Here is a 15,134-nt window from a genome sequence, read left to right as displayed (position 1 = left end):
TCTTTTTTGGTGTGAGTGCTTTGCGTGTCTGCCTGCATGCTAGATGAGGGCATCAGATCCCATTTATAGATGGTTGTGAGCCACCGTGTGGTTGCTGAGAATTGTACTCAGACCTCTAGAAGAACAGCCATGTCTTAAACTGAGCCATGTCTCCAGTCCATCCCACACCTATTCTTAGAGACTTCTAAAGGATTCTTAGGTTTCCAGTGTTCTCAGTATGCTATATAAGTATAGCATGATCTCACAATTCCATCTATTTAAAAAATTATTTTGAAGAAATGAAAGTGACTTCCTAACTATAAAGTGTATTATTGAATGTTGAGATGTGTTTTAAACTCTGATACAGGTGTACTTAAGCATTGCTACAAGGGTTTATTTGAGTGGGATCGTGTAGGAAATAAGTAAAGGAGCCATATGCAAACTTAACTCTTTGTCCATAGAATACATGCAAGGAAAATGGTGTTGTGTATAATCAGTATACACAAATTTGCTAGATGTAGTGGTATCTACCTCTAATTTTAACACTGGGAAGTTGCAGCAGAAAGATCAAGAATTGGAAGGCAGACTGGGTTATGTAGAAATAGATTCTTGTCAACAAAATCAAAACCAATTTGTTATAGTTAAAAAAGGGAAATTTCTTGACCATTAGTGCTTCTACATTTTTATTTACCTGGACTTAACTCTTCTGTCTTGTATTTTCTTTTTTGGTATAGTTTTATTTTTCCTTTTTGGTTTTTTGAGACAGGGTCTCTCTGTGTACCCTTACAGCCTATTCTGAACCGTTCTGTAGACTAGGCTGGCCTCCAACTCACAGAGATCTGCATGTCTCTGCCTCCCGAGTGCTGGGATTAAAGGCATGCGCCATTACTGCCCAGCTTATTTTTGCATTTTTAAGACTCTTTAGTAACACATTTTCCACATATTATTAAAAACCAATGCTTACTTTTTGTCATTGCTTTGAAGTGTTAAAATAGACACAGGGTTTTATGTATGATATACTAGACCAGCACTCTTATCAGTTAACCATATGCCACTTCTTTGTTTCTTAATACTCAAGACTCATGTTTTTTTCCTTTGTTATCATTCAGTTCTTAAATACAATTTTAGTTTTTCATATTTTTTCTGGTTTCAAAAGTAGTAGACATTCTTGGTAGAAAATTTGGCAGCTATAAGAAGGTAAAAATTCAGGCTGGGTAGTATTGCGTGCCTTTAATCTTAACACTTGGGAGGTAGAGGCAGGCAGATCTCTTGAGTTCGAGGCCAGCCTGGTCTACAAGAACTAGTTCTGGGACAGGCTCCAAAGCTACAGAGAAACCCTGTCTTGAGGGGTGGGGTGGAATGTTAAACACAGTTGTAGCTCATTTTACAAATGTATGCTCACGAGAATGTTGTTTGTACATGAAAGTTCCAGAATACATTCATTTGATAGGCTTCTGCGTACAATATGATGCATGTCATTTGAAAGTCTAGTAAGGAAAATTAGACACAAATCAGGACTGCACGTAAATACATAGCAGTGTCGTTTACAGATGAATGCTTATATAGAATAGCTGAGCAAGGCAGCTCACGGCTGTAACCCAGGACTCGGGAATGCTGCAAGGTTGAGTCCAAACTGATCTCTTTTGGAAGTTCTATGCTAGTCAAGGCTTCACGGTTAGATCCTGTCACAGAAAGTCCTGAAATACGAAGATGCGTAATAGAACCTTATAAAACAGCATGGCTTAAAGGTGAGTGTAGGAGAGGTAGATGGCACATGGGCAGGAAATATATGCAGTGCTCTTACAGGAAAGAATGGAAAGTGCTTTAGAGACACACCAGCTCAGATGACCATAGGCAAGTTAGATGCGGTATTGGGAGTAGTAATCCATTTAGCTGGAATGTCTTGAGAGTAGGGAACATAAAATTTCATATAGTCATTCATCTGTTCATATGTTCATTATACTCAGAAGCTAGTCAAATGAATGTGTTTTGGAACTTTCATTTCCTGACATTCTTGTGAGTATATGCACTTGTAAGATGTTCTACAACAGCAGATTGAACTATAAAATTATATTTAGATGTTTTCATTTTAATTTGGTTAGTGGGCACTAAGATTTTAATGGGAAATACTGGTTTTATTAAGGAAGAATTGAAGAGAGGTAATTGGGAAAGTAACTAATTTAGCTGTGGTTGTAGTTCTTAAAAATAATGAAGGAGCAGATCAGGAGAGATTTGGCAGACCGAAGATGGACAGACATTGTTAACTTGATGGAAGTGAATTGTAGCTATGATCCCTGGTGGAGTCGTTGGTTGGAAATACGGGATGTGGTATGATTAGAGCTGTTAACTCTGTTTGGAGAAAGATAATTCTGACAAGGTAAATTTTATTGTGACTGTGATAACAATATTCAGTGGACAGTAAGGGATCAAAACAAAGGGGAGAAAATCATGACTAAAAGCATGAAGTATTTATTTCCAGTTTTGCTTTCTCTAGGTGTATTAGGTAGGCTGTAAATTTTTCCATTGTATCAAGTAATTAATAATATAGCTATTATTTTGTGGTTAGGAGTCAATCTTTGGAAACTGTTAAAAGTACTTAATGAATTTAAAGTAACCTGTAAATTTAAAGGTCATAAAGGGCTGTCTACTTTATCTGTTTTCTATTTTATTATTTTTTGTTTGTTTTGAGATGCCTGATACTCATGGCTACCCTCCTGTCTCAGTTTACCAAATTCTCAGATTACAGGTTTGAGCTACAGGTCTAGTTTTACCTGTCTCTCCTCCCCTCCTCTTCTTTCTTTCCCCTCTCCTCTCCTCCCCTCCCCCCCTCTCCTCTTCCCTTTTCTCTCCTCTCTTCCTCTTCTTTTTTTGTTTTTACCAGATAGGATTTCTCTGTGTAGCTTTGGAGCTTGTCCTAGAACTTGCTTTATAACCCAGGCTGGCTTCAAACTCAGAGATCCGCCTGCCTCTGCCTCCCAAGTGCTGGGACTAAAGGTGTGTGCCACCACTGCCCAGCTTTATCTGTTTCTTAAAGTTGAATTTTTTATAAAATGATAAAATGAAATTGTCTGTCAGTATCTTAGGTGTTTCTGTTGCTATCAAGAGGCGCCATGACCGTGGCAACTCTTATAAAGGAAAACATTTAATTGTGGTGGCTCACTTACATAAGTTCAGAGGTTTAGTCCATTGTTATCATGGCAGGAAGCAAGGCAGCATGCAGGCAGACATGGTGCTGGAGAAGGAGCTGAGAGTTCATGCACCTTGACTTGTAGGTAACAGAAAGTGGCCTGAGCATATATGAGGCCTCAAAGCCCACCTCCCTAGTGACACACTTCCTCCAACCAAGACCACACCTCCCAATAGTGCCACTCCCTTTGGGTACCATTTTCTTTCAAACTGCCATAGTCATGTACCATCTGATATCTTGATCATTTGAATTTTGTTAATAGGCTTATTTGCTTATTGTGGAACAAACAATCCCTATCAAGTTAATGACTGTTTGACTTGCTTCTTTCCTGGTTACTAGTAGTTGAAATAATTGTAATTATAAACTGTTGTTGGAGTGGGTGAGAGTTCCTTTGATATATCACTTTTTTTTCTCTTTTTAAAAAAAGTTTTTTATTTTTACTTTATGTGCATTGGTGTTTTGCCATGGCTGTCTGGTCCTCTGGAGCTGGAATTACAGACAATTGTGAGCTGCCATGTGGGTGCTGGGAGTTGAACCTGGGGCTTCTGGAAGAGCAATCAGTGCAAAACAGCTAGAGGAGAATTTGGCTACTTTGCTTACATAATTAGTAGAAATTTGTGGTTTTATTTCTTTTTAAGACTGTCATGCAAGCCTGGTGGTTGTGGTGCATGCCTTTAATCCAAACACTTGTGTGGGAGGACCAGGTGGATCTCTTGGGTTCAAGGCCAGCTTTATCTACAGAGTGAGTTCCAGGACAGCCAGGGCTACACAGAGAAACTCTAACCCTAACTGGAAAGCAACAACAGAAAGACTTGTCATGTTATGCTGAGTGCAGAGGTCAGATTGCTGCCCAGAATTGATCCTAAGTACTTAGAAATTACCATATGCATACATACTTTCTGATCCAGGTATTTGCTATTCATTACTTCCTAACAGTAATGAACCTCATGAAACTATAATTACCCTGTTAATAGTTTTTTATTTTATTTTTAATTATGCTGTCTGTGTGTAGATACGTGCACACGAGTGCAAGTGCCGTAGAGGCCAGAGTTATCAGATACCCCTGGAGCTGTGATTACAAGTGGCTGTGAGCCAACTGGTGTAGGTTCTGGAATTCGAACTTAGGTCCTTTGGAAGAGCAGTACATGTTCTTAACCACTGAGCCACCTCTCTAGCCCATTCTACACTTATCAGAGTAGCCTTGTAAAAAGCTAATTGGTGAGGACTGGAGAGATGGCTCAGTGGTTAAGAGGCTCTTCCAGAGGACCCGAGTTCAATTCCCAGCACCCACATGGCAGCTCACAACTGTCTGAAGATCCAGTTGCAGGGGATCTGACACCTTCACACCAATGCACATAAAATAAAGTTAAATAAACCATAAAAATATTAAAAAAAAAGCTAATTGGTTATCTCTGTGTGAACATATGTTCACATGTAAGCAGTTGAGTAAGCCTGCAAATAGAAATAAGGAAGAAAGCATTCATTTAGATGTTGATATGGCAGTATAATATAGGGAGAGAAAAAAACATTATGGAAACTTAATGAACTATTATTTTAAAAATACAATGCTGTATTCAAAACTAATAACCATCATTATGTGTCAGGCATTGTTGAATCCTTTCTGTATTACCTAAAAGTCTTAAAAATCAGCCTTCACCCGCTTTTTTATTGTTTGAGACTGGGTCTTGTTATTTGGCCTAAGCTGACCTTGAATTAACTAGTGATGGGATTTCAGGTTTGTGCCACTGTTCAGCCCTGTTTGTTTTTTTTTTGGGTGAGAAAAATAAGAATGTGAGGACAGGACGTGAGAGATAGCTCAGAGACTAAGAGCATTTGTTGCTCTTCCAGAGTAATTCCAGCTCCTAGGAGTCTCAGTGATCCCTCTGGTCTCTCCACAGGTACACTTGTGGACATGTTCATTGACTTATTCACATCCCCCTCCCAACACAGTGAAAATAAGATAAGTGAAATAATTTAACACACCTTCATAATTACAATAAAAAGAGTAATAACTCAGGGTCAGTTTTTAAAAATGTATATGACATAGCTGAAAAATTGCAGCACTGAGCTTTATAACTCCACACACATACCCCTTAACTTTCTCCTGTCTGTCTGTCTGTCTGTCTGTCTGTCTGTCTGTCTGTCTGTCTGTCTGTCTATCTATCTATCTATCTATCTATCTATCTATCTATCTATCTATCTATCTATCTATCTAATCTATTGACTGATTGATTGGCAGAATCTCTGCAGCCCTGGCCTCAAACCCAGAGAAAAGGTCAGTTTCTGGGCTGCTACATAATAGCTACATTTGTATTGCATCAGTGTTTTATGGAGATTAGAAAAGTTTTAATGCTTCTTTTAGAAAATGGCAGAATTATAATTTGTCCAACCATTGTAATGTAATGTAGTGCTATGTGGTTGAGGACTGGAATGAGAAGATATCTAATATACTAAGGAAAAAAATAAGATATAAAAGAATGTAGTAGAGAAAGTTGGGTAAATAAAAAAATCCATTTATATTGACTTAAAGATGTATTGAAACAATAACAGCAGTTACTATAGGTTCAGAGGTAAGCAGAGCGTAAGTAGGTTGATGAAGGGCATGAATGATAAGCTTCACTTTTGTATTGTTTGTATTGTTCAAAAAGATACAATGTATTATTTCTCTATATATGTGTATCTATATTAGTTTTTTGAGATAGGGTTTCTCTGTAACAGCTCTGGCTGTCCTGGAACTCTTTATGTAGACCAGGTTGGCCTCAAATTTATAAAGATCTACCTGCCTCTGCCTCCGGATTGCTGGGATTTAGGAGTGCGCCACCATGCCCAGCAAAATAAAGTTTTTAAAAAGCAGGCATTGAAGAACTTACATACAGCCTTGGTCTGTTGCTTGTAGTTATATTGTCTTGGGCGTATTGCTTACCCTTTGTGTGTCTGAGTGTTCTGTTCTGTGAAATGAGGACAGTCATGTGAGCTCTTGGGAGGGGTTAATTGAGTGAGAGCACATACTGTGCAGAGAGCAGTGGCCTGGCACGTGCTGAGCACTCATATGTTTGCTTTCATAGCTAGGTCTGACTAATTCGGGTTTGGGTATTAGACCCTTTTCAGATTTACCTGATAGCCTGTTAAACTGTCAGGATCTATCTCTTCATGATAGTCCAAATAGGTATTTATTCAACAGTTTTTTTTTTTTTTTGATTTTTCGAGACAGGGTTTTTCTTTAGTTATTGGTGCCTGTCCTGGAACTAACTCTTATAGACCAGGCTGGCCTCAAACTCACAGAGATCTGCCTGCCTCTGCCTCCTAGATTAAAGGCATGTGCCACCACTTCCCGCTTCTTTAGCCTTTATTTATTTATTAAAGATTTATTTATTATGCATACAGTGTTCTCAGTATTCTGTCTGCATGTATCCCTGCAGGTCAGAAGAGGGCACCAGATCTCATTACAGATGATTGTGAGCTGGGAATTGAACTCAGGACCGTTGGAGGAGCAGGCAGTGCTCTTAACCAGAGCCATCTCTCCAACCCCCTCCTTTAGTCTTTAATAAAGGCCATGTTGTAACTTTTAAAAGGAACTATGCTAAAATATTACAAAACAAAAACATTGTGGTCCTTGGAGGTATGCTATATTGGAACAAGACAGAATGAATGGGATTATTTTATCTTTGGATGTTAGAGAGGACACGGGACAGGAAAACAAAAAACTATATGGTGGAGATGAGTGCACACATGTGCCGTAGTCTACATGTAGGGATCAGAGACAACCTACAGCAGGTGACTTACACCTCCCATTTTGTGGTCCTGTGGAGAGAATTGAGTCAGACTTAGTGGCAAGCCCCTTTCTTCACATTGAGGTATCTTGAAAACCTTTAGCCATTGATTTTAAAAATTATTTAATGAGTAATTATAAGGATTAATTGTATCCCGATATTTTGAAAAATAAATACTCAAATTAGTATTTATACAGGCTTTTAAACATGACTGAACTGAAAATGATGAGCTGATCTGTAAACAATGAACTGACCGTAAAATGAAAAAAAAAAAACCCCAAAAACTTTTGTCTTTATCGTTTCTGTGTTTGCAGTTGTTTTTTTCACTAATCTGAGCATAATTTTTACTTAGCATGTAAACAGTTATTATTTTGGCAGTTGAATAGAGGAGAAATGTACATGTCAAGAAAATCAGAGCGTTTAATCCCAGCAGTCAGGGAAGCAGAAGCCGGAGGGTGTCTGGATTTGAGACCAGCCAGAGCTGCAGAGATCTTGCCAATCGATCAATAAATGGATATGTAGGGAGAAAGTTAAGGTGTGTGTGTGGAATTAGAACAGTTTAATGATTGTGGAGAACAAGAAAGGAAATGATTGTGATGTGGGTTAGTCTGTTTATTTTCTCCAAAACAACTCGTCCACCTAGTACCCTTTGATCTGGGAGATACTGGTTACTTTCCCCCCCAGTAGCATGAAAAGTACATTTTCTAAGTTGAAGAACTATTTGATGTAGATAACCTGCTGGGTATCATAGTTTAACAAGTACATGTGTGTCTCTGTTTACACTTTTGAACATGTAATTGGGAGCTACACTTCTACCACTGCCCAGCATCACAAGAACATGAGTTCGAGGTCAGCCTGATCTCCAAGAGCTAGCTCCAGAAAAAGAATGAATGAGTGATGCTCCTTTGTCAGAGGCATAAATAATGTTTTCTCCATCAGTCTTTTCAATTTTGATTTATCTTTCTTTTGTTCTAGTATTTTGAATTTCCTGATGGATACATGGATCCTCTTTTGCTTTTCTAAGCTCAAGACTTAAGTATCATTATCCTTTCTAATGTATTTCAAAACCTAAGTAAAGGTCTTGCTCACATGACATCTTTTTCTTATCTTTATTTTAACCTTTAATTACAATCTTTATTTCTACTCTTTTTCCCAAACTTTAGTTTTGTATTTTAAGTGCTTGGGGAGCAACAGTGTATATTTTAATACTAATGTGTAATATTTTACATCGGATATTTATATTACACATTAGATTTTGATGCCTTTGAGTTCATAGCCGTCAGAATCCAATTTAAGTGTTGGCTAGTTGGAGAACTAAGGAATCTTAACTCATTTCTGTACTCTGCTTTCTTTTTTTTTTTTATATTTATTTATTTATCATGTATACAATATTCTATTTGTGTCTATGCCTACAGGCCAGAAGAGGGCACCAGACCTCATTACAGATGGTTGTGAGCCACCATGTGGTTGCTGGGAATTGAACTCAGGACCTTTGGAAGAGCAGGCAATGCTCTTAACCTCTGAGCCATCTCTCCAGCCCTGTACTCTGCTTTCTTTTGCTACTTCCATTAGAATTGCTTCAGTGTGCTGTTGACTTTCTTGGGGAGCCTCTGCTATTATTTATTTTTCTGTCTGACTGTTTATCCCCCTCCCCCCCTCTAGTTTTTCAAAGCTCTGTGTAGCCCTGACTGTTCTGGAACTCGCTTTGTAGACCAGGCTAGCCTTGAACTCACAGAGATCTGCCTGCATCTGCCACCTGAGTGCTGGGATTTAAGGCTTGTGCCACTTCCTATGAGCTTCTGTTACTGAAAAAGATTTCAATTCCCATTGTAATTAAGATTTATGGGACTATTTGTGTAAGTTAATGATTCCTAGTTTTCTTAATTTTTTTAGAGAAATGTCATGATATATCCTGGTTTTTGTGTGTGTGTGTTTCTGCAATATGATTTTATTAAAACATATACAAAATAATGCAGAGTGAGAAATTGGTGTTATACACTTCAGTGTACTAGGCACTAGCTTAAAGAATTATCAGCTCACTTGGCATGGTTGTGCACAACTGTAATCCTAGGACATGTGAGGCAGATGCAGGAAGATTGCTGCAGGCCTGATCTACATAGTAAGGCCAAGTTTACATGCCTCAAGTATACATCAACTCAAGATACTTTAAGGTAAGTACTTAGTGTATCAGTGGAGTTGTACAGATTCCTGGAGGTTATCCAGCACTAGCCTCCCCTCTGCCCCCACCCCAAAAATATAAGATCGTAATCCAGGTACAATATCAATCACTTTACATGGAGGAATGTCAGTTTTCTTGATGTGGTCAGTTTCATTATTCAATAGCATTATTTACAAATTAGTACACCAAGAAACCCTAGTTGCTGGAGTTTTAATTACTTTCCTCGTGAGGCTTCTGTTGTGTTGAAGGTAATAATGGTAGCAAGCTTATAAAGCTAATTTCAAGTGGCATGTTAAAAACTTACTGGTAAAACACTAACAGTGTTTTTCCTGAATGATTACATGTGCACCATGTGCATTCAGGTGCCTTTAGGGACCAGAACCGGACCTCAGATGCCCTGGAACTGGAGGTTTTGCAAGCTACTGCTTGGATACTGGGAATTGAGCCCAGGTCCTCTGTAAGAACAGCAAGTGCTCTTAACCCACTGAGCTGTCGCTGGCTGGCTACTTTTGATTTAAAACTTGAACTTAGGGGGCTGGAGAGATGAGATGGCTCAGCGGTTAAGAGCAAAGGTCCTGAGTTCAATTCCCAGCAACCACATGGTGGCTCACAGCCATCTGTAATGAGGTCTGGTGCCCTCTTGTGGCCTTCAGGCATACATGCAGAAAGAATATTGTATACACAATAAATAAATAAATATTAAGAAAAATAAAACTTGGGAACTTATTTTAAACACGTGAGGGGGTTTATAGCTGTTGATGCTAAAGTGGAAATCTATAAACTGAAACGTACTGTTTATAATGGGCATAATACCTTTGAGCTCACTGTTCAGCGTATCCCAACAGATTTTATATTTAATAATCTGAGCCTGGAGTGATGGTGCATGCCTGTAATCCCAGCAGTTGGGCAGCAGAGGCATAAGAACTCAAGTTCAGACCACCCTGGGCTGCAATAATGAGATTCTGTCTCAAAAAACTAACAACAACAAAAATATCTGTAAATAAATTGCCAGTTGAGATTATTTCATTAAGAATACTACGCTGGTCGGGTTGTGGTGGCGCATGCCTTTAATCTCAGCACTCTGGAAGCAGAGGCAGGCAGATCTCTGAGTTTGTGGCCAGCCTGGTCTATAAAACAAGTTCCAGGACAGCCAGGGCTGTTACACAGAGAAATCCTGTCTTGAAAAACAAAACCCAAAAACCCAAGAACACTACACTGTAGTGTCTGTATGATAAAGTTAATCTGAATTACCGGCTAAAATTCCAATAGCCCAGGGGTTATTATTGTTTTTTAATAATTTAATATTATTATTACCTTTTTCAGTGGTGTTTTTTAATAGAGTACTTCTGAGATCAACTTGATGAGCCCTAAATTTCTCAATGATGTTCAGGTCACTTATTATCCCTAGTGGTATTGTCACAGTGAGAATTGTATGTGGAACATATTTGTCAATTTCACTCATTTTATTTATTTATTTATTTTTGGTTTTTCGAGGCAGGGTTTCTTTTTCTATGGCTTTAGAGCCTGTCCTGGAAGTAGCTCTTGTAGACCAGGCTGGCCTCTAACTCACAAAGATCCACCTGTTTCTGCCTCACGAGTGCTGGGATTAAAGGCATGTACCACCACCACCCATATTTGTCAGTTTTTCATCACAACTGATTGTATTTTATATTTAAGCATCTTTTGATAGACGATGAGAATCGAATATGTTTATTCTCATTTCAAGTTCAACTAGAATGTAATGTTTCTCTTCTTGACTTCTGTTCTGTTAGAGCAGGTTGTTGCCCTGGATGCCCAAAATATCGTAGCTGTTTCATGTGGAGAAGCTCACACATTAGCACTTAATGACAAGGGCCAGGTGTATGCTTGGGGTCTCGACTCTGATGGACAACTTGGCCTCCTAGGATCAGAGGAATGTATCAGAGTACCCAGGTAACAAAGGTGACCACAAAGAGGTCCTTAATCTTTTATAATAAATTTGTTTATCTAAGTCATTTTGCTTATGGTGAGCACTCTGCTTACTGTGAGTATGTAAGTATTGTTGCCTCATTATTTTTCCCCTTGGAATCTTCTTAGAATTTACTAAGTTGGCTCTTGTTATTGATTGGGGTTGAGGTATTTGGTTGGCTGTTTTTTATATAACTGATGTTGTCTTCATAATGGATACAATTTTTGTTTTTAAAGAAAAAAAGTAGAATGCCAGGTATGGTGGCACATGTCTTTAATCCTAGCTCTTGGAGTCAGAGACAGGTGGATCTCTGTGAGTTGGAGGCCAGCCTGTCTTCTACAGAGTAAGTTCCAGAGTAGCCAAGGTTATACATAGAAAACCTTTCTTGGAAAAAAGAAAAAAAAGAAGTAGCAATTGTTTTCTTCTAGACTGGGATAGGCTGATTTAAGCTGCTGCTTGTATTCTGTCAACTGTCCTAGCTATTGAAATATTTATTAAATATTGATTAGTTACTGGGTGGTGGTGCATGCCTTTAATCCCACTACTCAGAAGTAGAGGCAGACAGATAGGTCTCTGTGAGTTCAAGACCAGCCTGGTCTATATATGATGTTCCAAGACAGCCAGGGCTTTATAGGGAGACCCTGTCTCAAAAACAACCAAAAAATACCTATTGATTACATGTTTCTCTGACCTTTTTTATTTTAAGGCTTAATTGATTTTTGTCTGTTTAAGTCAGTGTAGAATTCCATTAGAAATGGACCCCTCTCCCCACCAATACTGGGACTTAAGTTATGCACCACTATTCCTAGTTCTTGTTTTAAATCTTGGAGGGAGCATTTAGCTTTTATCCTCTATGTTAACTTCTTGGGTTTTTTGTTGCTGTTTAAGATTTTCTTTTTTTATGTGTATGAGTGTTTTGTCTGCATGTATATATGTGTATGCACCATGTGAGTGCCCAGAGAGGCAGAAGAAGGCATCAGATCTTGTGGAACTAGAGCAGTGGTTCTCAACCTTCCTACTGCTGCAACCCTATAATACAGTTAGTTGCTCATGCTGTGGTGACCCCCAGTCATAAAATGATTTCTGTTGCTACCTCATAACTGTAATTTTGCTACTGTTAAGAATCATAATGTAAATCAGGATATCTGATAATCACCCCCTGTGAAAGTGCCACTCAACCTGCAAAGGAGTCGTGGTCCATAGGTCGAGAACCACTGAACGAGAGCAACAGATGGTTGTGAGCTGACATGTGGGTGCTGGAAAAACCAAATATGCATCTTTTGCAAGGGCAGCAAGTGCTTTTAATCAGTCACCTCTCCAGTCCCCTAGTTGTGCATTTTTTGTATCATCTTTATTATGTAGAAATATACTCCTTTTATACCTATTTCTTCAGCCTCTAGTCTTTTATGATATGCCCTTATTTGTTACTAGTATCAGAGTAGGTGAATTCATTTCTCTTGAATGTTTCAAAGTAATATGAGAGTCAGTATCAGTTCTTTAGATGTTTGCCTCAGCAGAGAAGCCATCATCGGTCTTTTACTTTCTTTAGTGGACACATTAGTACTGATTCTATCTTACTCCTTGCTGATCTTTGAGTTTTGTATTTCCTTCATGGTTCAGTTTTTAAGTGTTTTTGTTCAGGAATTGGTCTGTTTCTTCTAGGTCATGGAGTTTGTTGGTAGAGAGTTTGTAATAATCTCTAGCTTTAGTTGCTCATTTTTAACTGGAGAATTTAGTGGGTTGTCATTTAAGGTGGTGGTTTTGTTTGTTTAGTTTTACAGCATCTCACTATATACCTCTAGCTGGCTTCAAACTCACTCTATAGACCTTTAAAAATGGTGTGTTCAGTTAACTGGTGTTTGCCCAGCGCTGTTAGGCTTGGGAGTCTCATGAGTATAAGCTGTATTCTACCTTTACAGAGTATATTGTTTGGTACAGGAGACAGATATTAAGTAAATATGTAGTAGTGATAACAGTATGAAGACAGAAAAACAGGGCTCTATGAAAATGAAGTATTATGAAGTGTTCTACTTGATCTTGTAAATTAGTAACTGGAATAGGTTTTTTTCTCCAGAGTAATTTTTTTGATTTATTTATTTTTTTTTTTAAATTTATTAACGATTTCTGCCTCCTCCCCGCCACCGCCTCCCATTTCCCTCCCCCTCCCCCAGTCAAGTCCCCCTTCCCCGATCAAGTCCCCCTCCCTCATCAGCCCAAAGAGCAATCAGGGTTCCCTGACCTGTGGGAAGTCCAAGGACCACCCACCTCCATCCAGGTCTAGTAAGGTGAGCATCCAAACTGCCTAGGCTCCCCCAAAGCCAGTACGCGCAGTAGGATCAAAAACCCATTGCCATTGTTCTTGAGGTCTCAGTAGTCCTCATTGTCCACTATGTTCAGCAAGTTCAGTTTTATCCCATGCCTTTTCAGACTCAGGCCAGCTGGCCTTGGTGAGTTCCCGCTAGAACATCCCCATTCTCCAGAGTAATTTAATATGGTGAAAAGATCAGTGTGCTATGTAGGTGGTACCCATAAGCAGTAAGAGTTAATACTAACTTCAGCATAATTATACACATCCATGTATTTTTGTTTCTAGCTTTTTGCATTTAATTTGCTATGGTATTTTGTAATGATTTTAAAAGCTGAAGTTACATTGTAACCTGCTGGTTTGAAACACAACTCTAAGGTTCTGTGGTTAAGAAATATGTGTGTGTATGTATATACATACACACGCAGAGGGCAGAATCAGGTCAGACGGCATTGTCAGAAAAAGGCAAATAAGAAAAATTCCTTCTTCTTTCCCCTTTTCTTGAAAGTATTCATTCAGAAAACTAGTAGAAGATTGGTCAGGTGAAGGGGAAGCACAGTACATTGTAGTTAGGTAAATTTAGGAGCTTGAAGACAGAATACAAGATAGCAAAAAAAAAGATACATTTTGATTATAATAAATGTGAATGAACTAAATTTCTTTAGTTAACACAGATGCCACTGCTGTGAGTGCAGATTGAGAAGGGCAGGCTAGGGGGAGAGAATGGGGTCCACAGGTCTGAGTTAGGAGAGCACTAGTTTTAGAATAATTGGTCTTCCAAATAAACTGCCAAGTTTCGCACTGTAAAAATTAAGAAAAGTACTGGATAATGGAGGAAAACACTTGAATAAGAGCATCCTAAAGGGTGTTTATCTGTAAACATGGTGCACTTGGCTTTTATTCTGTCATTTTGGTTTGTTTTGTTTTTGCCCCCACCTCCCCTAGCTGAGGACCAAATCCCAGGACCTCGGTCTTGTTTTACCACTGCACTAAATTCCCAACCTCCTTATTTTGTCTTTTAAGGTGTTTTCTCAGCCCATCTTTTACTTTTTAAAAAAATATATATATTTAACATTCTGATTACTGATTTTAACTTGAAGTTTTGATAATTAGCCTGACTGAAAAAGATGGCGCACCCTGGAAAGATAATCTTGCGCATAATAAGTGGCCAGTGTATGGCACATAAGTAGCATAGAAGATCCACTTGTTACTCACAGGGAACTAACTGATTCTGCTCTTTTCTAGAAATATTAAAAGTCTTTCGGATATCCAAATAGTACAGGTTGCATGTGGTTACTATCACTCACTTGCACTTTCTAAAGGTAAGCATTTGGCCTTTTCTTTCTAAAAGTTATTGCTTGGTGCTTTGAACAAAAAGACCTCTAACTTTCTCCTGTTATAGGATTTGTACTGCGTTTGGATTGTTTTCTGTATGTGTTTTAAATCAGCTAAGTTTTTACATACACAGAACTGCTGAAATATTTGTTGAGATTGTTGTCTATAAATCAGTTTCAGAATAATCTTTAACAGTGATAAGGTTTTAACTCATGAACATGATACTCCATGTAATTCTCTCTTCAAGTTTTTCTTACTAGTTTTTGGTTCTCACTGTGTAGCTCTTGATATTTTTGAACTCACTATGTAGACTATGTAGGCTGGCTTCCAACTCAGAAAGTGCTGGGATTAAAAGAGTGTGCCATTACTGCCTGGCACTAGTATTTTCATTTATCTGCGAATACCTTATACATCTTTATTATGTTTTTCAC

At 38.5% G+C, this 15,134-nt stretch overlaps 1 protein-coding gene across 6 annotated transcripts in view; it reads left to right on the top strand.

The window, feature by feature from the left end:
* The window catches only part of Herc4 (HECT and RLD domain containing E3 ubiquitin protein ligase 4), a 71,293-nt gene that overhangs the window by 7,183 nt on the left and 48,976 nt on the right, over positions 1 to 15,134 (top strand). For 5 of the 6 annotated variants that reach the window (XR_007591448.1, XM_050141021.1, XM_050141014.1 and 2 more), the window contains 2 exons: positions 10,888 to 11,047; positions 14,614 to 14,690. Coding sequence is in view for 5 of the 6 variants with exons in the window: in XM_050141021.1 (XP_049996978.1) it covers positions 10,888 to 11,047; positions 14,614 to 14,690 (237 nt within the window). In the remaining variant the exon portion in view is untranslated. The remainder of the gene's footprint in view (positions 1 to 10,887; positions 11,048 to 14,613; positions 14,691 to 15,134) is intronic. The other variant, XM_050141031.1, reaches the window with a different exon arrangement.

Source organism: Alexandromys fortis, unplaced genomic scaffold (genome assembly GCF_014885135.2).
Source record: "Alexandromys fortis isolate MF-2015 unplaced genomic scaffold, M_Fortis_MF-2015_v1.1 scaffold_9, whole genome shotgun sequence".
Taxonomy (NCBI): Eukaryota; Metazoa; Chordata; class Mammalia; order Rodentia; family Cricetidae; genus Alexandromys; species Alexandromys fortis.
The sequence above is the reverse complement of the archived record's forward strand: the minus strand, read 5'-3'. Positions and strand labels throughout refer to the sequence as shown.